Source organism: Mugil cephalus, chromosome 1 (genome assembly GCF_022458985.1).
Source record: "Mugil cephalus isolate CIBA_MC_2020 chromosome 1, CIBA_Mcephalus_1.1, whole genome shotgun sequence".
NCBI lineage: Eukaryota > Metazoa > Chordata > Actinopteri > Mugiliformes > Mugilidae > Mugil > Mugil cephalus.
In genome coordinates this window covers 49,592,545-49,617,138 of record NC_061770.1, presented here as the reverse complement: position 1 = coordinate 49,617,138, position 24,594 = coordinate 49,592,545, and the positions used below count along the sequence as shown (strand labels likewise).

The 24,594-nt window shown below is 39.1% G+C and overlaps 2 protein-coding genes across 3 annotated transcripts in view; both read right to left on the bottom strand.

Moving 5' to 3' along the window:
• The window catches only part of LOC125020092, a 38,177-nt gene extending 13,731 nt beyond the window's left edge, over positions 1 to 24,446 (bottom strand). Inside the window, exons 1-15 of one of the 2 annotated variants that reach the window (XM_047605386.1) lie at positions 22,390 to 24,446; positions 21,747 to 21,958; positions 21,360 to 21,444; positions 21,185 to 21,282; positions 21,001 to 21,088; positions 20,826 to 20,923; positions 20,641 to 20,728; positions 20,453 to 20,532; positions 20,177 to 20,293; positions 19,693 to 19,788; positions 19,506 to 19,609; positions 19,254 to 19,362; positions 18,970 to 19,114; positions 18,860 to 18,886; positions 17,597 to 17,722 (exon numbers count right to left, since the gene is read on the bottom strand). In XM_047605386.1, the coding sequence (XP_047461342.1) occupies positions 17,597 to 17,722; positions 18,860 to 18,886; positions 18,970 to 19,114; positions 19,254 to 19,362; positions 19,506 to 19,609; positions 19,693 to 19,788; positions 20,177 to 20,293; positions 20,453 to 20,532; positions 20,641 to 20,728; positions 20,826 to 20,923; positions 21,001 to 21,088; positions 21,185 to 21,282; positions 21,360 to 21,444; positions 21,747 to 21,958; positions 22,390 to 22,618 (1,702 nt within the window). In that variant the 5' untranslated portion in view covers positions 22,619 to 24,446. Of the gene's footprint in view, positions 1 to 16,209; positions 17,723 to 18,859; positions 18,887 to 18,969; positions 19,115 to 19,253; positions 19,363 to 19,505; positions 19,610 to 19,692; positions 19,789 to 20,176; positions 20,294 to 20,452; positions 20,533 to 20,640; positions 20,729 to 20,825; positions 20,924 to 21,000; positions 21,089 to 21,184; positions 21,283 to 21,359; positions 21,445 to 21,746; positions 21,959 to 22,389 lie in introns of those variants that run through there. The other variant, XM_047605377.1, reaches the window with a different exon arrangement.
• LOC125020124 (E3 ubiquitin-protein ligase TRIM35-like) lies at positions 1,179 to 12,569 on the bottom strand. Its single transcript, XM_047605414.1, has 16 exons — positions 12,246 to 12,569; positions 10,776 to 10,975; positions 10,188 to 10,372; positions 9,974 to 10,049; positions 9,811 to 9,884; positions 9,611 to 9,695; positions 9,442 to 9,521; positions 9,011 to 9,098; positions 8,763 to 8,902; positions 4,323 to 4,418; positions 4,140 to 4,243; positions 3,896 to 4,004; positions 3,633 to 3,777; positions 3,525 to 3,551; positions 2,105 to 2,654; positions 1,179 to 2,060 (listed from the first exon to the last, which is right to left on the bottom strand). Exons 2-15 carry the CDS (start codon positions 10,963 to 10,965, stop codon positions 2,107 to 2,109), a joined length of 1,947 nt encoding a protein of 648 aa, XP_047461370.1. The 5' UTR covers positions 10,966 to 10,975; positions 12,246 to 12,569; the 3' UTR covers positions 1,179 to 2,060; positions 2,105 to 2,106.
• Positions 24,447 to 24,594: the final 148 nt, after the last annotated feature.

The window sequence follows — 24,594 nt, the reverse complement described above, 5'->3', positions numbered from 1 at the left end:
TGCCAGTGTTCCTTCAGAAATCTTGCACCTGATACATGATGGTGATGTTGTTGGATTGAACATTGACTGAACAGTCATTTATATTTGTCATTGTTCCCAAAAGCCTTCTCTCCTCATTCAACTCACTGGCCCATGCTCGTCTGTGTGCAGAAGTATCCATAGGCATGTGTTTCAACAAGGGCTGATAAAAATTTTTAAAAGAAACGACATGGCACCTCGACTAAGTGGTTCAAATTTGTTAATAACTTGAATGTATCGTGACAAGGTTTGTTTTTGAAAGTTTTTCCTGGCGACATCCCGTAATGGAATGTATCTGAACAAATCAGACACTGGGATGGCATACATACTTTGAAGTTGACTAAAAGAGGCAAATATACCATCTATATAGATCATTTAAGTCACAGATTCTTCTTTGGTGCCACATAAGAAAAACAGAATCACTCACACCAGGGGTGAATGCATGGTTGTTACATATTGGGCCGTCTAAATAGGTGACAGGCGCTCTTATGTATTTCCTACTATGATTCCATATTAGTTATGACAGTACTGCTCCATAGCTTGCCTTGTTTGGCTTAGTTGGGCTATTTAACAGAGCCAAGAGAGAGGTGCTTCTGCAAAGGGAATGCTCAAGTCTTAACCATGCTGGGCGATCATCAGGGTTACCTTTAGAGCCTTTCTTCCACCCACTTATGACAGAAAGTGTTGCAGCCCAGTGGTAATGTTTAAAAAATGGCAAGCCAATGGGCTATCTTTGAAACTTCATTTTTCTTTTTTCTTTTTTTTTTTTTAACTCAAAACAGCTTTGGCTAGTTATGATTAGATTTTTAACTTAGTTTGCCATGTAAATGTACACACACGTGTGCTGTCTGCATGTGCAGGTTAAACCCATAGAAACACATGAACACAAATCACAAAACACAGACTGATTGTGTTTCTTTTTTGCTCAGTAAATCAGTCCTGTAAGAAAAAGAGTACATACTGCATAGACTGTGACTCCAAAGTCATAAGATGGCACTGTCCATATCCCCTGGAAAATAGTGTCAATTTGGCCAATGCAAGGAAGTATGAAGACGTTATATCCATATTTTATACAGTCAGTGGCTGTAATCCACATGTACACTGAATTAGCATCATGAACACTTCACACTTTACACAACATTTACAAACAATGACACAAGTACACTCTTAAGACATTTATTTTAGTCATATAATGCAAGTGAAGCAAGAGTACAATGTTGAAGGAAATTATTTTAGCATTGTCCAAGTAATACCCATATGTGAATACAAAATGTCTTGGGTTTTAGATTAGCATAGCTTTTTTTTTTTTTTTTTTTTTTTTTTGCAAATTGTCATCAACTTTTTAAAACTTGTGCAGCTGCCTTTTACACTGCATTTGTTATCAATGATAAACAACTCACAACTGCGGCTGCTGTTGTGACTTCCTTCAATATCTGTGTGTTTTTACCTTTCACCTACTTTTACCTTCACTTTTTATGCGATGGTGGCTGTTCCAAAAGTAGTGGCAAACTTCATCTTCATCGGCAAAAAATACTTAATGCAAAACACAGGAACCTTAACTTAATGAGAACTACCCCTCCCTGAGACTGTTCACGTTTCATAGATTTCCAGAGAATCAAGATCGGAAACGGATCCAAAATATTCATGAAAGGGGCATTGTTCTGAGTAACAACAACTACAACAAAAAAAATACTGATTATGCAAGCTATCTAGTACAAATATTGTTACTAATCGTGCAATGCTACAGAGACAAAACCAATAAAGGCTGAAGAAGTGAGGTAATCCCCATAGGCCAAAATAGTAAAAAGTCCACTTTTCCTGCAGAAATAAACCGCGTGGTACAAATGTTTTAGTCTCTATAGCTAATTTCCTGAACAGGGGAAATTTAACTCCCCCATTTAACATTTCTATGACAAACATAAAATAAAGTCTTGTGAAAATATACATTTTGGCAAGTTCTTCTTCAGCACAATATCATAAAATCTGCATTAATCTGTAGTTTAAAAAAACAAAGTTTGTTGAAATGATCACCCACAAGATACCACAGGAAATAACCACCCAGACTTACACCAGGAACCTCAGCAACATTCACTTCTTCTTTTGCACACGGGATATAATCAGAGGGTCAGCATTTTTCTCATCTTGTTTAAGGTGAGGACTGAAGTATGGGAAGATCTCACCACCAAACAAACACTCAGTAAAGGAGTAAATGTGAGACTGGGTTGTCACATTGTAGAAGGACACGAGGCCTTCCTCGTAATCTACAAACACCCCCACTTTTTGAGGTTTCTCTTTCAGGGACAGTTGGACTGGTGGTGCTGTCAAGGCTGCATACTTCTTGTCTTCAAAGTGTACTGTAACCCAGTAACCATTTTCAGGGTTAAGCGTGAGTTTACCCTTGCGGTTTGTGTTGCCCCTTGCTACACCCAGATCCCAGCCGGTTTTGTTGCTGACTTCCACCTCCCAGTACGACTTTCCAGAAGTCAAGCTGTTGCATCCCAGGACGCTGCCAAACAAATCAAACCTCTCCGGAGTATCAGGAACTTTGGGCTTCTTTGTGCCATCTCTTACTTTCTTCCCATCATCAGAAAGAACAAGGCTCTGATGTGCAGTGGCTGGGTCCAGCTTTACATCCACTGCAGTTACACATAGAATACAATTAGATGCAATCAATGCAATCAATTGAAATACGGAATGAAACATCAGAACTGTCATGGACCATTGTAACTGGTTGATTTGATAATTGGATTGTAGTGCTAAAAGTAGTGTTAAAAATGAACTCTTTGTTTGACTGGTACCAATGTAAAAATTGATTTCCTGTAAGATAACATTAGCAAGAACAAGCATGAGTATGTTTTCCCTTGACCTATCTCTCATAGCTCTGTAACCGGTATAATTAAACTGCAGGAGATAGCAATGGAACATGCTGTCAACAAGATTTCATTTACTGGCAATTGGCTGCTTGAAAATCATATCGAAATATGTCAGATCAGTGTCAGTGTAAGTCAATATGCATTGGAATTGGCAATGAAAAGAACTAAATGGTACCTGTATAACTACAATAATACATATAGGCGGATGTTGACGCTAATACACATGTTACTGATGTTAATGAACCAATAACTGCTCCATCATGACAACACGCATAACACACTCATCAGCTCACATAACTCTTAACCATTTGGTGGCATTAAACAGAAACTAATAATAGGTCCAAGTTGGCGACCTATGGTTGCATTCACCAAGTTCACTGTATGCCAAAGCTGCCACAAGCTAATAGTAAGTCTGTGTTTCAAACTAAAGTTTTGTGGGAATATTGTTGATATGCGATGACTTAAATCTGGCTGCTCATCAGGGTCCATTTTAGGCAACGGCTTAAAATGTTTCTACTTGAATACCTGCTATTTACCATATTATTTTGTGTCTTCTACACAAGAGGCAATACAGTACAGTAAAGAGAGTAAAAATGTAGAACAATAAGCAATTTCCTTCATTTAAATACGCACCTTCAAATGTTGGGATCCTCTTTAGTTCTGTGGAAATAGAAATGGACGTAAGAGTCAATGAACTCAATGACGCTGACTGAATTAATACAAACTATGGCAGATACTCACCAACAGGAGAGAGTTTTTCCAGTGCCTCTTGAATATGTTTCATCATTGTTGAAGTCACTGTTCTCAGGGTCCCGAAGGAGGATGAGGTATCAACCATTGCATTTTCCCAGAAAGTAAAATCATCCAGGTTTGTTAGATGAGAACCCTGTCCATGTGACAGAGTAATAGTGTGTTGGGTGCAAGTCTGAGTTGAATTAAAAGCTTATTGTAATGGTGCCAGTGTGTTTTGATAAAAAGGCTAGAATTAGATCCAGTGGACTCACCTGCCAGTCTGGATTTTTGTCCAGCTCCTTGATGGTCTCTCTAAGTGTATCAATTTCTCTTTGGAGTTTCTGAACAAGGTCTCGTTCTGCTCTTTTCACTTTCTGTCTCCTAAAATGAATGCATTAGACAGCTTGTTTTAGTACAGTCTACTATGCTGTAACTGCATCAACAATCCACAACAGTGAAGACATTAAGCTTATTATCAGATCAACGAGTGTAACTCCAGAAACTCCAAACACACACCTCTCCTCTAGAGGCTGAAGAGCTTTCTGTCGAGCATCCTCCACTGCTCTCATCACCTCTGAGAACACAGCATTGACCTCCAGCCACTCAGCATCCAAACTGCCCTGAAAAGTGTGATGAAAAGTGCTGAGATGCTACAGAAAAGTCACGACGGAAATCAGTGGAACAGCTGTGGCGGCTTACCTTGCAGGCTGTAACAGATGATCTGAATTCAGCCATCTTTTGATCTCTCACACGAATATTCTGCTGTAAATCTGCTCTCATCCTGTCATGTCTTGCCTTAAAAGAAAGAAAAAGGTACAAGTGAAATTCCTGATGGAGTAAAACAAAACCTAAGTGTCTACAGTCAAACGAGGTGTTGTGTGAGGTCTTCACTACAATATGGCAGCAGGTGGAGGGGCAGGATGTACACTCTCTGCACTAGCTTTTACAATGGCAATGGAGGTGACTATTAGGGCCCCAAATGGGTAGTTGGTGGAGAAAACTGCAGGGAAGGCTGCAGTAGGCTAGGATGAAAGTGAAGCCGAGTAAGTCTAAGAGCATTTCATTTGTTAAAGGAAAGGTAGTCGATAAGAGATTTGTTATAAATGAGGATAGGGGCTCAGGGCTCCCAGGAAAGTTAAGGTTATGGTGTATGAAGTTTGGTTTATTGCCCAGGCTAATGTGACCACAGTTTATGAGGTTCCTCTGTCAAAAATGGAGAAGCTTGAAAGGATGATCAATTCATCTGTCAGGAGATGGCTTGGTGTCCCAAGCTGCTTAAGCTGTGCAGTCTTGTAAGGGAAAGGCATACTGGAGCTCCCAGTAACTAGTCTGACAGAGGAGTTTAAGTGCAGTAAGGATAGACTTGAGATGACACTCACACAGTTGAAAGATCCAGTAGTTAGGTATACAGCCCCCACGGTTAGTACAGGGAGGAAATGGAATTCGAAAGATGCGGTAGAGGAAGCAGGCTGCCTCAGGCATAGGGATATCATAGGTCATGTACAACACATAGGTCATGTGTGGAGGCCTGGGACTGTGTGCAGGGAAACCTCTGTGTAGCAAGGCATCAGTAGCAGAAAAGAGAAAGATGGTAGTGGGGGAAATTCATAGGAAAGAGGAAGCAGTATGACATGCTAAGGCAGTGTCACAGGCTTAGCAAGGACAGTGGGTGAACAAGGAGAGTGTAGAGAAAAGTGGAGAGAGCTGTTGAACAGGAAGGCTAGCAGGATGAGATTTATGATAGGAGCTATTTATGATGTACTGCCATCTCCCCAGAATCAAAATCAGTGGTTAGGGGAGGATGCTGCCTGCTCACTGTGTTCTTGTGTATGTGTATGCACCACATTCTGACAGTAAGGTTTCAGGGTTAGTGCAGTTGCTGAAATGCTTAGCAGCTGCAATTAAGGAAACATGGGTAGAAGTAAATTCCTTATCTGCTAGAAAGGGGAATAGGCATATTATGTTTGTATGGGAGGGAGAAAAGACCAAACCGTTGAGGATCAAGCATAGCACAGGGCAGCTATAACAGACATAAAAGAACATCCGATCGTCCCAGCTCAAATAACAAGCAGCCGCAGCAAATAGGTCCTGTTGTTGTGGTTGAAGGTAGAGAAGTTAGTGTATTTTATTGAACTTACTGTCTCATGGGAAGACAGAGTTGAGGAAGCTAATGAGCGCAAGAGAGCTAGATATGCAGAAATGGCATCAGAAGCTGAGCGGACAATCTCACTGGAGGTCGAGCACCTAATTGCTTTTAACTAAAGCTCAGTTTGAACATTTTACTGCTGTTTTTATCAACCTATACGCTCCAACAAACGGTGCAGAGAGGAAGCTGTTTTTACAAAAAGTAAATGATGTTTTAAAAAGTTGTATCTCGGAGGATTACTTATTCGTGGGTGGGGATTTTAACTGTACTGAAAATGCACTTTTAGATCGTAACTATGCAGAGCCTCATCCAGCATCCCAGTATGCTTTGAGGCAGCTGGTCCACTCTCATGGCCTGGTGGATGTGTGGAGGAGGATGCACGCAGACAGCAGACAGCAGACAGTACACATGGTCCCACCTCAGAGAGAGTAGGATCTCCTCAGCCAGACTTGACCGTATTTATTGTTTTAAACATCATTTTAATACTTTTAAGTTGTGTAGAATTTTACCCACGGGGTTTTCAGATCATTCCCCGCTCTTTTGTCATGTTTTTATTGGGAACATTTTACCGAAAATGATCTGTTTTTAACTGATTTAAAAAGTTAAGTGGGTTGCCTCCATTTTATCAGGGTGTTTTTAAATCCTGGGTCCTTTTTAATCAAAAAAGGTGCCAAAAGTCTGACTCTCTGCACTGGTTGTTGAAGGAGCCACTGATGCACGGGGTCAGGCTGGACATTAGCAGCAGCGTCACACCCGACCTGATGGTGGCGCTGTGCAAGACCAAGACCCTCTGCCTGCAGCAGCTGGTGGATGCGGTGGGGCCGGTGCTGAGCAATGCTGTGGCCCGGGGCTCTCTGCTGGGGCTGCGCTCGGTCCGGGTTGCTAAAACGTTTTTGGAGCTCTGGAGGCAAAGGCTCTCTGGAAGGGAAAGGAGCCTCCTGATGGACTATAACCAGGGGAAAGCTTTCCCAGACTCCACAGACCCCTTTCCGGAAATCTATCTGACCCCAGACTAGGAGACTTGACCGGCCCCTTGCTTACCGTCATCAACGAAAGTAAACTGACATTACACCGAGCTGACTCAAAAACTTTTTACTCTAATTGTGTCAGGGGAATCTACAGAAATTTGACTGAGCAACAGACCGACCACAGCGTGGAGTAAAAGACTAGCTGGGGAAACTAGACCCGGCCCACAGTGGAATGTTTTATACAAACCTCCCCTTAAAAAACAGACTGCCGACCTCTAGTGGAGGATTTTACATGGTGACATTGCCTCCAACGCTTTTAATTCTGTTCTTAATTCTGCTGTTAGTTACAAGTGTCCCTTTTGCCACGTACGAAAGACTATCTACCATGTTTTCATTGAGTGTAAGAGACTCACAGAGTTCTTCACTCTTTTAACATTGGTTTTTAGTCGTTTTGGTGTAGTTTTCTCCGAGAAGGTTTTTATCATGTGTGCTGGCTATAAAAAGACAAACAGAGAAAAGTGGCTGCTGCTAAACTTTCTGTCAGGAGAAGCAAAAATGGCAATTTACGTTAGCAGAAAGAAACGCATAGAGAACAGAGAGGGACAGGAAGCCAGGTCATTCTGGCTCTGCAACATCAGGGCCAAACTGTGGCTCGAATACAGATTTTATAAACACATTGGAGATTTGGATACTTTTAAGCAGCACTGGTGCTATAAAAACATAATTTGTTCAGTAAATGAAAATGAATTGAAGTTTACACAAGTTTTCACTGGATAATTTATTTTTTTAATATGCCAAAACATACAAAATAACACTTTGTAAATATCGTTTTTGTAACACCACTGTAAAGATGCTAAGAATGTAAATAAAGTGTATTTTTAAAAATCAAAAAAATCTCTCTCTCTCTCTCTCTTTCTATCTCTTTTTCTTCTTCAGTTGGATTCGGTTTCCAAATGTGTTTTGCCTTAGATCTTGGCACTAGGGATTGTAACAACTCATCCTGCGTATTAATGAATTAAATTTATTGATGCTCCTAAGGGAGATGCCACTGGGTCTGGAGTGAATTTCTGCGATAATTTCACTGTAGTGTATAACCAATGGTGTTTTGCGCAAACTGCTAACATCACAAGTCACAACCATAAGGCCAACATACTGATTTTTTGCTAGTATTAATAATAACACAGTTAGCATCTTAGTTTAGCTTGCTGACATTTTCTAATTTGCGCAAAAGCAATGGTTTTGAGAAAGTGTTGTAGCAGTTGATGTTGTTTGCTCTCACTATCAGTCCATTAGTATTGTATATGGTATATAATATATATATATATAATTTCTTGCTGTTGTTATGGATAATGCTATTTCCATCATCATTGTTATTATTATTGTCATCATTATTATTACTATAACCAACAGATATGAAAGGAGAGGGAGGAGGAATGGAATGACAGATCTAACTATGATGGTTACTATTATCATGATTATTTTTGCTATTTCCTAATATTAAGGTCTCGGGTCCCTGTGGGGATTTCTTTCCTTATTTATTATTATTATTATTTCTTTTTAAATACTTATTTTATATTTTTAATTAATTGAATCATTATTTTACTTTGTATATTCTTCATATTTTCTTACTATAATATAAATAACACACACACACAGACACACACACACAAATACACATTGTTCATATTGTCTGTACTGTATATGGTAGTTTATTGTTTAGATTTTCTTTTTATACTTTTTAAAGCTTTCGCTCGCTAAATTGTTCTTCTGTACAATGTCAGGCACCAACAGTTGGCTAGCAGCAGTGCACTCAGTGATGTCATAACATCAACGGCGAGCATTTCATGCTTTTCCACGTTGCAATCACAAGTTTCCCAAGTTTCAATTGAAGGTAGCAAATGTTTCGATACATCAGTATGGACAAACTGGTGGATCAACCAACATAGCAGTCAATGGCACTGATGTTACCATCTTTAAGCGAGGCTGTGAGCTTAGATAAAAAAACAAACACAAAAAATTTAGTACCTTTTGCGGTTTTTGGGTCTCCCTCTCCTTATCATTTTCTTTATCGTTTTCTTTCTTCAGATCAGTGGAGAAGTCAAGGGCTCTGCAAACTTTTTCTGAGGTAGTGACGGTTTGATGAGAGCGCTGCGGTGTCTCAAACACTGAAGACAAATAAGAGGATCGCTGACAAATAACGCTGACTTGAGGTATTTCTATATGTTATTCTTGTTCTGTTCCAGTCATGAATTTAACAGAACTACAATACATACATGATTTCTCTATCTCCTTGACAGTGGTTTCATCAGCTACAGGGTTGTTTTGGGTGTTGATCTCCTGCAACGCCGGCATCATGAAAGGCTGTCAAAGCAAAGGGAGATTTGAAGGGTTTCACTAAATGAAGGAAAGAAAATGCAATCATCACTCCATCTATCGGCATTTTGAATTTGGTGGTAGGAACCAAAGTTGTTACTAATGTTTCCTCGCAGTAAACATCTAGGGAACTTTATGTTAGCATCATATGTCGATCAGTTGTAACAGTGTTACAACTGATGCCTCAACGTTTAGATCAGTTCTACATGGTTTGACATTGGAGAGTTGTTATAAGAAAACAGGAAAGAAAAGAGTATAAAGGTACATATGGGTGGATACAGTTAAGAAGTGATGATTTCCTATCATTTGAAAACAAAGAAATCTGAGGTACCTGCTGCAGATCAGTGGAGATGTCAGGGGCTTTTTCTGAGGCGGTGATGGTTTGATGAGTGCGTTGTGGGGTCTCAAAGACTGAGGAGAAATAGACTTGACTTGAGGTATTTCTGTATGTTGTTCTTGTTCTGTTCCAGTTATGAATTTAACAGGACTACGATACATACATGATGTTTCTTTCTTGACAGTGCTTTCATCAGCTCCAGGGTTGTTTTGAGGGTTGATCTCCTGCAACGCTGGCATCGGAAAAGGCTGTTAAAGCAAAGGGAGAAGGAGGTTTGAATGGTGTGTATGAATAAAGTGATTTGAGCTCAAACAGGTCTTTCTCCATATCAGGACATTCAAACAAGCCAGACATCAAAGGCACCTGTGCACCAGTGGTGAAACCTTGATGGTCATTGTTCAAGTTGGCGCCCATTAGAAGCTGTTGGCGTTCAATCACTGTAAGGAAAGAGAATAGTTTACCTTTAAAAAACAAGGAAGTTCTTTAACTGTGTTATTGAATGTTATGAATAAAACGTGATGCACACATGAGTTGAAGAGCTCTATTGAGTCATCTTGCTTGGCATCTCTTTGATACATCAGGTTTGGAGATATGAGTATATTCTGTCGGAGAGAGGTGCAAGATTATTTATTTCCATATACATGATCCTTTAACTGATGACTGTAAAGGTTAATAGAATAAGAAGCTTTGCCTATAGTTGGTCATATAAATGTTTTGACCTCATCATTACAGAAACATACCTCCTCCTTAACTGGAGTACTGATAAACAGCCTGCTGTCCTCTCGATAAGGTTCCTCCCACTTATGTCTCCTGATGTACTGTTCATTCTCAGGGATCCTCATTCCCTTTGGCGCGGGTCCCATCATTCTCTGGTGAATTGTCAGGCCTTGGTAAATTGAAGTTGGTAAGTTGTATGACGAATCATCTGTTTGAGAATTAATGTGCAGTTATTGTGCAGGAACTCATAAAAGGCTTCATGTTGTAATTTTGTGAGGTTATTATCAGCTCCTATTATCATAGGAGATGACTTGTTTGTTGACCAATGTTCAGAAATATGAACAACTAGGCTACTAGGCTACTACTCAGGCCAGAATTAACATTGTTTTCAAAAATTAACACATATTCACAGTATATGTCTTTGCAATATTTCTGTAAAAAGGAGTAAGAAGTTGTTGGTTAACCATCATATGGTTGATGATGCTTGTGTAAATAAGCTGAATTAGGACAGATATTGGAGTTTCTGCAGTGCAAAGGCTCCACAAGTGACACTGTACGTTACAGAATGGCCATGGACAGATACAACAGTACACAACATGGACAGCACTCACCAGTGTTGAAGAAGTCAATCCAAGGATCTTTTATTTTCAGTGGAGGAGCCAAAACAAGTTTAGGAAGTGAACCATAGTATTCATTCTGAGGGATGCTCAGCCCCTTCAGCATGCATCCCTTCTTCCCCTGGTGAATTCTCATACCCTGGTAGGTTGTACCGGACCAACCGCAGTGGCAAACGAAGCTCATGTTGACGTTTCTGTATGAGACATGCAAGAATATGTTTTGTGGTGCTGTGTAAGACATTGAGGAAAGAACTTGAAGCTTCACATTCACAGTGGTGACATGCTTCTACAGGACAGAAAGAGACATTAGTTATAGTCCCCAGAGTGGTTATAGAGGTACAAATAAATGGTTTTCTATTACAGCAACAGGATTTGCCCTCACAATTATTCATATTTTTTCCCTTCATTTTGTCCCTGGCTTGTATAGTATTAAAGGAAACTCCTAAGCTTATTATCCTTGTACAGACATTTGAACAAGTTAAATCCCAGTTTGAGTTTTTTTCTGCTCAAATTCAGACCACAAAGCTTTAAAAACCTCACATAAAACATTTTCATTCTTTAAGTCCTCATAAATTCTTTCATGTCAGTGAGGGTTTAATTTTCAGTCAACTATCTGGATGTGCAGGATGGTGATTGGTCACCCACAAGTGGTACTCAGTATGTTGTGCAAATCCTGCACCGGATTACACACACGGATGGTCACACATGGACACTAACACACATGTTTGTACGGTCATCTTAGTGAGGACAGCGGCACACTGCATTTCCTCGCCCTTTACCCTAACTTGAAGCATCTCAACTAACTGTCTAATCCTTACCCACAAACTCCAACTGGTCCTCAGAAGGATAGCTGTACAACTACGCACACACACACTAACCCTAACCCCACAGCCAGGAAGTGATACAGGAAGCATCGGGTGTGAAGTGTTGTGGTGGCATGTGTAAGTGTGGATGTAGTCAAAGAAAATAGTATTACAAATATCATATGTTGCAATCTGAGTCTGCATCTACTTTAATCAATGGCATCGATAAGAGAAAACCTCTAACTGGAATAGGAGTCAATATTAACTTCATACACATTGAGAAGAAAGAATAACGAATTGCTCTGCAAGCTTGATTAGTTTCAACTACTAACCCTAACCCTATTTCCAACCCTAACCCTAACAGCAGAAATAAAGGGCAGCCTAAAGATAAATGGTAATACATACACTCCTCACGGTATGTTGGATGTATTCTTCACACACCCAGTGGTTTGCATGTATTTGTATTATTGCATTGTAGCACCAAGCTCTGTTCTGTGGTTATGGTGTCATACAACTTACTTATCTGTAAGCGACACCACACAAAATATCTTTTTATACATCATTTGGTTAAATAAAATTAACTAATAAAATTAACAACATGAGCCAAATTATATTATATATGACCAAGTAATAAGAAATGAGCAGATATGCAGCAGCCTACCTTATCCTCCCTTACCTCGACGCTCCTCTCTGTTATCTGTCTTTCATTTCTCGCTCCTCTCTTTGACTGCTGAACACTTTCAGTTTCATTTCAGCGAAAACAAACCTGAGGCTGCAAACAGGCTTTTCCTTGAAGGCAGTTTCCCAACCCATATTTATTGCACGTCTCACTACTGATCTGACGTTACTGTGTTTACATTAAGGTAACAACTCTGTTGTAAGGACAACTTTTTATTTAAAACATAAAGAACAAGAAGCATGAGAACAGCACTCTCTGCTGCTCATACAAGTACTGCATCTCTGATGTGGAACATGGAACAAGAAGAGATACACAATTCAGAGGAAGGAACTACAGGCATTCAGATACGTTAATGGAATATAGTTGAATGTCTTTCTGAAATGCATCCAAAAAGCAATTTAGTATTTAACTACATTAAGGATGAAATGAAATCCTGCTATTACAAGACCAATTAAAGCAGTAGATCAGCCAGAAGAAAGTGCACCAGCAGGTAGACAGGTCATATATTTAGTCTGCTGTAATATTGCTACCGAGAAAAAAACAAGTATCCCAATCAAATCATTTAGATGCGCTTTAAGTGTGGACAGACAGAAGAGTAACAGCAACATGGTTATTATGGTAACACTTTCTATGAAGGTTGTATTTATAATGCCCTATGAATGCACTCATAATATTTTATATTATGTCTATAAAGCATTATAATGGTCATTATTACCATCTATATATATTCACAAGTCGTTATAACCAACTTCATGATGCACTATGACAACTGGTTATGAATGATTATAATTTTAATCTGAATAGTGCATCATAAATATGTCAATATCTGCCTACTCACTTGTTTATTTTATAATGCATCATACCTACTTTGCTTTGCTAAATGTGTATAGTGATGCATAATGAGTTTTGACTTCGCCTATAGTGCTTTATATCTGTAGTTATACTGTAGTTACACTGTCGTAAAGCATTGACTGCGGGTTTTCCGCTCTTTCTTCGCTGAGTCCTCTCCAGGACAGGTAGGTTGTCTCTCTGTCCAGCTAGTGTTTTGTGAGCTAATGCCTTACTTTGCTTACATGAAGCACATGGTTTACGTATTAGGGGAATGATGGTTTCAATCATTAAACGCAAGAATATGAAAACGATCTAATTTGTGAATTAAAACTAGCCGTGTCTGGTAACCTTCGTGTAGCTAGCTTAAGCCACCTACGGGTAATATGCGGTGTCTGCATGATATGCGGTAATATAATGTCTCATTATGCTGCTTTAAACAAAAAACGTGATCTGCTTATGTGTTTTCAATCAAAACTTTCTGCATAAAAACAAACCCAGCTAGAGCACTAAAGATTTGCCTCTGTTCTTCTTGTAGTTGCTGTCAAACCATCTCCTGACCTCTGACCCTGAATCACCTCACCAACCCAAAGGCACTTTTAAGAGCCACATCTCTAGGACCACGCCGTGCCACTTTTGTGGCCTGTTTCATGTGTTTCATGTGTTTGTGTAATGTGCTCAGAACATTGATAATCATTCTGATTATGTGTGTTGGTTTAAATGAAAATAAAGTGAAATAAATACATTCCTTTTGTCTTTACTGTCCAGGCTCTCATGTCATTGTGCCTCATATTTGTTTATAATAATCTTATATCCACAACACCTCATTTGCACTAATTTACCTAAAGCTGACAAATAACACCTGTGATATTAACATTGTGCATATGGGGTAAAGATGCCAGACTCAGTGCTTAGTTCATTGCACCTTTTAATTACTCAATGTAACTTATATGTGTTAATAATAGTGTCATATTCTTGTCACTTAGCGCTGACAAATAGCACTTATGAAATTGCATAGCTGTTTATGACTGTGTGCTGTAGGGAGATGTATACATTATTATAACTTTATTACATATACTTATAACTACAGATATAAAGCACTATAGTAGAAGTCAAAACTCATTATGCATCACTATGCACATTTAGCAAAGCAAAGTAGTTATGATGCATCATAAAATTAACAAGTGACTAGGCAGATATTGACATATTTATAATGCACTATTCAGATTAAATTTATAATCATTCATAACCAGTTGTCATAGTGCATCATGAAGTTGGTTATAACGACTTGTGAATATGTATAGATGGTAATAATGACCATTATAATGCTTTATAGACACCTTATAAAATATTATGAGTGCATTCATAGGGCATTATAAATACAACCTTCATAGAAAGTGTTACCGTTATGATTCACCTCATCAGGGACCTAGGGTTGAATTTGTTTACAACAAAATGACTCTGATTGGTTGCAGGACCACCCAGGTTTGGAGGTTATTTTAGCTTTTGTTTTTACACATAATGAAATCCAGATAGTGTGTAATTCCCTGCTATAGTAATATTTGAATTCTACCTGAGCCTCCTCCTCTGCTCTATGATCAGCTGATCATTTCCTTGTGCATTTATAACATACAATTTTCAAACTTGTAGTCTCTCTCAGTAGTTGCCCATAAAGTAGTCTGCATCAGAGCTGTCAACACAAGTCCTGCTAATGGAAACAGAACTTTTTCTGACTGTGGCTGCTGCTTCACATTAAAAGTCTTCATCTGGTTAATCACTGCACCAGTTTTTCTTCTGCTGCATTTCTAAAAATCTTAGTTTCATTTGCCTTCGTTGAAAGTGACACAATAATTAACCCGACTGGCAAAAAAGACACAGCGTTGACTAGTGTTTGGATGGAGCTTTGACAGAGGGAGTCAGACTAACAAAGTATAAATGGCTCGTACTGTTGTAGGCTACATGCATAGGTTATGTCTATGTCCCACTGAGGTATTAAAATACACTTCAGTCTGAGTCTGCTTTGCCCAATCTATTATTTTACTACGTAAAGTCAAAAGAGTTAGTACCTTAGTACCTCTCCTCACTTTGACCTTAGGTCGCACTACTGTGAATAGAGGTGGATTAGGTGGAGGCTCCCTGACCAACCTATTCATCTGGAAGATTAAACAATGATTTAAAACCAACAATGGAGTGACTTATGTCCGCTCTGTGTACTTCCTGATATTTCAAGTTTGGCTTTAGACTCTAAAATTAAAAAATGTAATAAATAAAAGCTTGTTTCATTTTAAATTCAAAAACCAAATTCCTAATTTACCTTTAGTCTGAGGTTTTTGTAGGTTAAGAAAAAGACAGTGACGATGATGAAGAGGTTGACATGACTTTGAAACAATGACACAAGATATGTTATCTAAGTTTATCTCTGAGTGGTTTTCCTCTGAATATGGAGAGGTAGCAGGTTAATTTAGTGCTGAATTGCATGATGTCAAGGAATTTGAAACGACATTTATTTATGATGTCAACAGTGGCAATGTTGTCAGAGTGGACGAGAATGGGGTACACCTCACACAGGGCAGAGGACTGCAACATTGATGACATTTCTGTAAGCCATTGAGAAGCAAACCAAGCAAATCCGTGTGGTATCCTCTGAATCCGACAGCGGGTGCTGCATCTGAAGACGCAGTAGACGCGAAAAATTGATTAGACTGATGTTGTGAAACTCGTGAGAGTTGAGGCAAAAGTACATTGCATATTCCAACATTTCTTTGTGACTGATGGAGGTACAGGAGAACGTTTCTGTATTATTTAAAGAAAACGTGAGTGAGTCTGTAGGAAGTGCGGCCCTGTCATCAATATCATGGCTCCACTCTCAGACCGTACTGCACAGACGGTGGCCCCAAAGTCATAAGATGGCACTGTCCATATCCCCTGGAAAATAGTGTCATTTGGCCAACGCAAGGAAGTGTGAAGACAATATATCCATATTGTCAGAGATCTCAGAGAGGCATTATGGCACCCACCTCACATCTGTTGTCACTGACAGTTTTATGGTCACTTTCTCTTGTTTATCCATATAACAGTAGTATTATGTACACTTTACACAACATTAACAAACAATGACTCAAGTGCATTTAGGGCATTTATTTTAGTTATATAATGCAAGTGAAGCAAGAGAACAATGTTGAAAGAAATTATTTTAGCATCGTCCAAGTAATAGCCACATGTGAATACAAAATGTCTCGGGTTTTAGATTAGCATACATTTTTTATTGCAAATTACCTTTAGATTTAACATTTTGTGCAACTGTCTTTTTGTGACAGTATTGAAAGAAAATGTATCAATTGGCATTTTACGTTTGCATTTTGCAATTTGCATTTGTTATCAATTTGTTATCGATAGTAATCAACTGACCAACTTCAGGATCCTTCAATATCTGTGTGTTTTTAACACCTACTTTTACCTTCACATTTTATATGATGGTGAATATGACAAGGATGTCTAGGGATTCAGAAAGGTCTTGAGCGCTTCTCAGCTGCTCCAAAAGTAGTGTCAAACTTCATCTTTATTATAAAAAACACAGAAGCATTAAATTGACCCCTCTCTGGGACTGTACACATTTCATAAATACCAGAAAATCTAAATCAGAAACGGATAAAAAATATTCAGGGAAGGGTCATTGTTCCCAATACCATTATATAAAATGACAAAAACCCTTCAAAGATTATTCTAGCTAGCTAGTACAAATAACGTTACTAGCAGTGCAATGCTATCTAGGCTTGCTGCAGAGACAAAGCCTCCAGTAAAAGTGACAAGCTTGATGTCCCACATATGTCCTTCATAAAATGAGAATTTGTGAGTTACTAAGAGTAACTGGGAGAACACAGTACTGGCCACTATGGCCTGCATCGGTCATGCCATCAGTTTGCCAACACATCTGCAGCAAAGGCTAGAAAACTAAATTAACCCCCATAGACCAAAATATTAAAAAGTTCACTTTTACAGTAGAACAAAGTTTGTTGAAATGATCACCCACAAAATACCACAGGAAATATCCACCCAGACTTACACCAGGAACCTCAGCAACAATCACTTCTTCTTTTGCACAGGGGATATAATCAGAGGGTCAGCATTTTTCTCATCTTGTTTAAGGTGAGGACTGAAGTATGGGAAGATCTCACCATCAAACAAACACTCAGTAAAGGAGTAAATGTGAGACTGGGTTGTCACATTGTAGAAGGACACGAGGCCTTCCGCGTAATCTACAAACACCCCCACTTTTTGAGGTTTATCTTTCAGGGACAGTTGGACTGGTGGTGCTGTCAAGGCTGCATACTTCTTGTCTTCAAAGTGTACAGTAACCCAGTAACCATTTTCAGGGTTAAGCGTGAGGTTACCCTTGCGGTTTGCGTTGCCCCTTGCTACACCCAGATCCCAGCCGGTTTTGTTGCTGACTTCCACCTCCCAGTACGACTTTCCAGAAGTCAAGCTGTTGCATCCCAGGACGCTACCAAACAAATCAAACCTCTCCGGAGTATCAGGAACTTTGGGCTTCTTTGTGCCATCTCTTACTTTCTTCCCATTATCAGAAAGAACAAGGCTCTGATGTGCAGTGGCTGGGTCCAGCTTTACATCCACTGCAATTACACATAGAATACAATTAGATTAAGGAAACAGAATCAGGATGCAGTGCTAATGCAAACAATTTGAATACAGACAGAAACATCAGAACTGTCATGGACCATTGTAGCTGGTTGTTTTGATAACTTGATTGTAGTGCCTCCACTACTGCCAAAAACAGGTATTTATCTCCTTTACTCCAGTGTGGAAATGGTTGAAATTTTGACCTGCTCTGAATAACTTTATACTGTTAGAAATGAACTCTTCTGTGGTACCAATGTAAAGACATAATACAGCAACTTGGAAATATTTTATACTATACACCATCAGAAAACACTGATGTGTGCAGTATGCAAAGCTAGTGTTTTTGAAAAGTCCCACTACTGTTGCCAGTTTCAACACCAGTATTCAATAAGACAAATGGAAAACCTGGAGCAGCAAATATCATAGAGAACACAAAGACATTTGCTAAGCAACAAATATATCTGAGAAAGTTGTCAAATTTATCAGTCTGAATGACCAGCGCAGTTAGTCAGGGAAAACCTGGGAATTGCCAAATTACTGAATTGTTCAGATCCCCAGTACGTTTTCTTTCATTTCTCTGTAACTGGCATAATTAAGTGTTGGAGATAGCCTTGGAACATGCTGTGAACAAGAATTCATTTACTGGCAATCAGCTTAGTAATCATATCAAAGTACTTAATGTCGGATCAGTGTCTAATATTGGTCAATACAGTTCAGAATTGGCAATGAAAAGAACTAAATGGTACCTGTATAACTACAATGATACATATAGGCAGATGTTGATGCTAATACACATGTTACTGATGTTAATGAACCAATAACTGCTCCATCATGACATCACACATAACACACTCTTCAGCTCACATAACAATTAACCATTTGGTGGCATTAGCTAATAGTCTGCCTACTGTTTCAAACTATCCATTTTACGCATAATTTAGGAAAGACCACAACAGATAGCATATTCAAGTCCTTCGTCACACAAGAAAAACAATGTGAATTCTTTCTCAATCTTAACTACTTGAACATCTGTTATTTACCATATTATTTTGTGTCTTCCACACAAGAGGCGATACAATAGAGTAAACAGAGTAGGAAAAATTAGCATTTTGCTTCATTTAAGTACACACCTGCAAATATTGGGATCCTCTTCAGTTCTGTGGAAATAGAAATTGTCATAAGAATCAATTCATTAAATGACGCTATCTGAATTAAATACAGTCCAATGACAGATACTCACCAACAGGAGAGAGTTTTTCCAGTGCGTCTTGAATCTGTTTTGTCATTGTTGAAGTCGCTGTTCTCAGGGTCCCGAAGGAGGATGAGGTGTCAACCATTGCATTTTCCCAGAAAGTAAAATCATCCAGGTTTGTTAGAGGAGAACCCTGTCCATGTGACAGAGTAATAGTGTGTTGGATGAAGGTCTGAGTTGAATTAAAAGCTTACTGTAATGGTGCCAGTATGTTAACGGCCATAAAAAGGCCAGAATTCTGGCCTTTTTATGGCCGTTCACATCATACTCACCTGCCAGTCTGGATTTTTGTCCAGCTCCTTGATGGTCTTTCTAAGTGTATCAATTTCTCTTTGGAGTTTGTGAACCAGGTCTCGTTCTGCTCTTTTCACTTTCTGTCTCCTAAAATGAATGCATTAGACAGCTTGTTTTAGTACAGTCTACTGTGCTGTAACCGCCTCAACAATCCACAACTGTGAAGACATTAAGCCTTTTATCAGATCAACGATTGTAACTCCAGAAACTCCAAATCAGCATGCACACACCTCTCCTCTAGAGGCTGAAGGGCTTTCTGCCGAGCATCCTCCACTGCTCTCATCACCTCTGAGAAAACATTGTTAACCTCCAGCCACTCAGCATCCAAACTGCCCTGAAAAGAGTGATGAAAATTGCTGAGATGTTACAGAAAAATCATGACAGAAATCATAAAGTGGAACAGCTGCCGCAGCTTACCTTGCAGGCTGTAACAGATGTTCTGAATTCAGCCATCTTTTGCTCTCTCACATGAATTTTCTGCTGTAAATCTGCTCTCACCCTGTCATGTCTTGCCTTGAAAGAAAGCAAAAAAAAAACAAAAAAACGAACAGTTCAAATGAAATTCCTGATGGAGTAGATCAACACCTAAGTGTCAGTCAGACGAGGTTGTGTGAGTCTTACAGCAACACTTTCAGGTTATTGAAAAAAATCCATGAAAAATATGAAAATATAAATATTTCATGAAGATACTACTATGAATACACAATGTCTTCTAGTGTATTCTTGGCATTGGTTTTGAGTCACTTTTCATAAAACTGCAATTCTCTTCTTTTCAATCATTTTTTGTAAAAATACATCAATTGGTGTTGGTGTTGCCATCTTCATTAGCATAATGGTGTTGTGTGTTAAAAGCAAGGCTGAGAGCATTAAATAAAAAAACATAACATCTGGAATTTAGTACCTTTTGTAGTTTGAGGCTCTTCCTCTCTTTATTTTTTTCTTCATCATTTTCTTTCTTCTTTGGGCCAGTTACTGTTTCATGAGCTGTGATGGTTGGATGCTCCCAGAGTTTCTCCACCTAAACCATACAACCATACCTAATTTATTGACACTAGAACAATTCAGCAAAAATAGTTAATAGAAAACAGGCAGAGAAAAAAACTATAGATATATCTGGGTGGTTAAACTTAAGAATTGATGACTTTCTATCATTTCAAACTGAAGAAACCTGAGATACCTGCTGCAGACCAGTGGAGAAGCCAAATGCTTTTTCTGAGGTGGTGACGGTTTGATGAGAGCGCTGCGGGGTCTCAAAGACTGAGGAGAAGTAAGAGGATCACTGACAAATAACGCTGACTTGATGTATTTCTGTATGTTATTCTTGTTCTGTTCCAGTTATGAATTTAACAGAACTACAATACATACATGATTTCTCTATCTCCTTGAAAGTGGTATCTGCAGCTGCAGGGTTGTTTTGGGTGTTGATCTCCTGGAACGCCGGCATCATGAAAGGCTGTCAAAGCAAAGAGAGAAGGAGATTTGAAGGGTTTTGCTAAATGAAGCTTGACTAGATCTTCTTGATGTCACCACTCTCTATTTGAAAAAAATACCTGAGGAACCTGCTGCAGACCAGTGGAGAAGTCAAGGGCTCTGCAGACTTTTTCTGAGTTGGTGACGGTTTGATGAGAGCGCTGTGGGGTCTCAAAGACTGAAGAGAAATGAATATTTCTACATGTTATTCTTGTTCTGTTCCAGTTATGAATTTAACAGAACTACAATACATACATGATTTCTCTATCTCCTTGACAGTGGTATCTGCAGCTGCAGGGTTGTTTTGGGTGTTGATCTCCTGCAACACCGGCGTCATGAAAGGCTGTTAAAGCAAAGAGAGAAGGAGATTTGAAGGGTTCGCTAAATGAAGCTTGACTAGATCTTCTTGATGTCACCACTCTCTATTTGAAAAAAATACCTGAGGTACCTGCTGCAGACCAGTGGAGAAGTCAAGGGCTCTGCAGACTTTTTCTGAGTTGGTGACGGTTTGATGAGAGCGCTGTGGGGTCTCAAAGACTGAAGAGAAATGAATATTTCTACATGTTATTCTTGTTCTGTTGCAGTCATTAATTTAACAGAACTACTGTACATACACGATGTTTCTTTCTTGACAGTGCTTTCATCAGCTCCAGGGTTGTTTTGGGTGTTGATCTCCTGCAACACTGACATCATGGAAGGCTGTCAAAGCAAAGGGAGAAGGAGGTTTGAAGGGTTTTATTAAAATGAAACTTGGCTAACTTTGTGAAATAAGCACAGCATAAAAGTATTGCTAGTTTATGTATGGTACTAGCTCTATTTGGTGTCACCACTCTCTATTGGGAAAATGTGATCAACGTCAGCATGTTGAATTTGGTGGTAGGAACTGGAGTTGTTATACATGATCCTATAACTGTCTTTGAAGACTTTGTAAACAGAATAAGAAGCTTTGCCTTTAGAGGTGGTTATATAAATGTTTTGACCTTATCATTACAGAAACATACCTCCTCCTTAACTGGAGTACTGATAAACAGCCTGCTGTCCTCTCGATAAGGTTCCTCCCACTTATCTCTCCACATGTACTGTTCATTCTCAGGGATCCTCATTCCCTTTGGCGTGCATCCCATCATTCCCTGGTGAGTTCTCAGGCCATGGTAAGTTGTCCAACTGGACCATCCACAGTGACAAACCTGGAGGCTTGTGGATGATGAATCTTCTGTTTGAGAATTAACGTGCAATTATTGTGCAGGAACTCATAAAAGGTTTCATGTTATAATTTTGGGATGTTACTATCAGCTCCTATTATCAGAGGTGATAACTTGCTTGTTGACCAGTGTGCAGAAATGTGTCTGATGTGAACAACTAGGCTACTACTTGGATCAGAATTAACATATCAGGGCACCAAATTAAATTGTCTTACAAAAAAAAAAAAAACAGAATATATATTTGTTTGTTTTACTTCTGTGAAAAGGGGTAAAAAGATAACAGTTAACCATTATATGGGATTATGCTGTGTAAATAAGATGAATTATAACAGATATTGGAGTTTCTCCAGTGCAAAGCCTTCCCGAGTGATATTGTATCTGAACTATAATTACCGAATGGCCATGGACAGATGCAAAAGTACACAACATGAACAACACTCACCAGTCTTCACTGAAGTGTTGAAGAAGTCAACAATCCAAGGATCTTTTATTTTCAGTGGAGGAGCCAAAACAAGTTTAGGAAGTGAACCATAGTATTCACTCTGAGGGATGCTCAGCCCCTTTGGCATGCATCCCATCTTCCCCTGGTGAATTCTCATACCCCGGTAGTTTTTACCAGCAAAACCGCAGTGGCAAACGTGACTCATGTTGGACGTATCTGTATGAGACATGCAAGAATATGTTTTGTGGTGCTGTGTAGGACATTGAGGAAAGAACTTGAAGCTTCACATTCACAGTGGTAACATGCTTCTACAGGGCAGAAAGAGACATTAGTTATAGTCCCCAGAGTGGTTATAGAGGTACAAATAAATGATTTTCAATTACAGCAACAGGCTTTGGGTTAATTAGATGTATTTCCCTCATCCCTTCATTTTGTCCCTGGCTTGCATAGTATTAAAGGAAACTCCTAACTCAAAGCTTAATTTCCTTGCACAGACATCTCCCTAATCCTTACTAGGGTTGCGGGGGTTGCTGGAGCATATTCCAGCTGTTTTGCACAGACATTTTGTTGGGAAGCTGACCGGAGCGGCATAAGTAGGAGGCAGACTCAAGGCCGTTTGTTTAGAAAAAATCACCACAAGGTGTTTATTTACAGGTGCTTCCAGCTTTGTTTTGTATCAACAAAAGTATATACAACAGAAAAAAATGTAACTGAACAGTTAACTGAGTTGAACTAAATAAAACTCAACTTAAATCATGTGTAAATTGCTACACCTGATCAGCACACTGTTTCCCCCTTGACAGACAAAAGGCCTCTGCTTAAATAACCTCTCCTCCTCCTAACCCAGCCTCCCTGGCTGTACCACTATGGGAGGAGACTCCACTGGCTCCTAATAAAACCATTTACAAAACTAACCTCTGACCTGACTACAGTAAAACACCTTAACCTGCATTACTGATGATCCATATTTAATCATATCTTCATATAATAGTATAAAGTATAAAAAGCAGGAAATATCACCGCACTCCCTCCTTTGACTCTGGCCACATGGTGAGTATGGTAAGTAACACAAATGAATATCAACATAACTTATTTTAACAAGAAGTAAATCAATAAACTATAACTAAATCTAACAATATGTGTAAGTGTTTATTTTAACCAAGAAGTTGAGCTACCAAATATAACCAAACATAATACAAAACACAAACAAACCCGGGATAGTCTGTATCTGCAAAATGGTGATTACTGATGGCAACATAACTGAAACAAACAAGTATGGTTAAACTAAACTAAAGATGGTAATAATGAGACAAATGGTCTGACCCTTTGTCACACATTTCAACATGAAATTACTGTTTAGATCTTTTATGTCAGTGAGGGTTTAAATTTTCATTCAACTATCTGGATGTGTAGGATGGTGATTGGTCACCCTCTAGTGGTACTCAGTATGCTGTGCAAATCCTGCACCAGATTACACACACAGGTAGGGCACACATGGACACTCACATACTTGTTTGTACGGCTATTGTTGTATATTGATGTGCTGAAGAAAGAAGTGATCACCACTGACAAGTCTTCTCTTGCATTCAAAAAGGTTTATTACAAGAAAGAACAGTGTCAAGCTCTTGCTGAATCTGATAGAGCTTCTGGCTAATTGTCGAACCCCCTCTCTCGTTCAGCTCCTACAGACTCCTTATATATGGTTCTCAACTTGTCTCCTTACGTCTAGTAGTTTTATGAGCTGACAACTGGTAAATGACCATTCAACCTTTAAACTTTGTACACATCCCAAAAACAGAAAAGAGACGCTAAGAGTAAAACGAGAAGACCATATAATACACTATCTTAGTGAGGAGAGAGGCACAATGCATTTCCTAGCTCTCAACTAACTGTCTAATCCTTACCCACAAACCTCAACTGGTCCTCAGAAGGATAGCTGTACAACTACTCTCACACACACACACACTAACCCTAACCCCACAGCCAGGAAGTGATGCAGGAAGCATCGGGTGTGAAGTGTATTGGTGGTATGTGTCAAAGAATATCATGGTATCACAAATATCATATGTTGCAATCTGAGTCTGCATCTACTTTAACTAATGGCATCAATAAGAGAAAACCTCTAACTGGAATAGGTAATCATAACTCTCACACTGAATGAAAACGATTTGCTGATTGATTAGTTTCACCAGCACCTAATTAATC

Bases quoted from the DNA above. Each gene is read 5' to 3' on its own strand.
- LOC125020124 (XM_047605414.1), bottom strand. From the start codon at position 10,965: ATGAGCTTCGTTTGCCACTGCGGTTGGTCCGGTACAACCTACCAGGGT. The intron at 9,696-9,810 runs GTGCCTTTGATG...TTGCTTTAACAG, and splicing joins GTTTCACCACTGGTGCACAG to CCTTTTCCGATGCCAGCGTT. The intron at 8,903-9,010 runs GTATGTATTGTA...ATTTGTCTTCAG, and splicing joins CAAGGAGATAGAGAAATCAT to TGTTTGAGACACCGCAGCGC.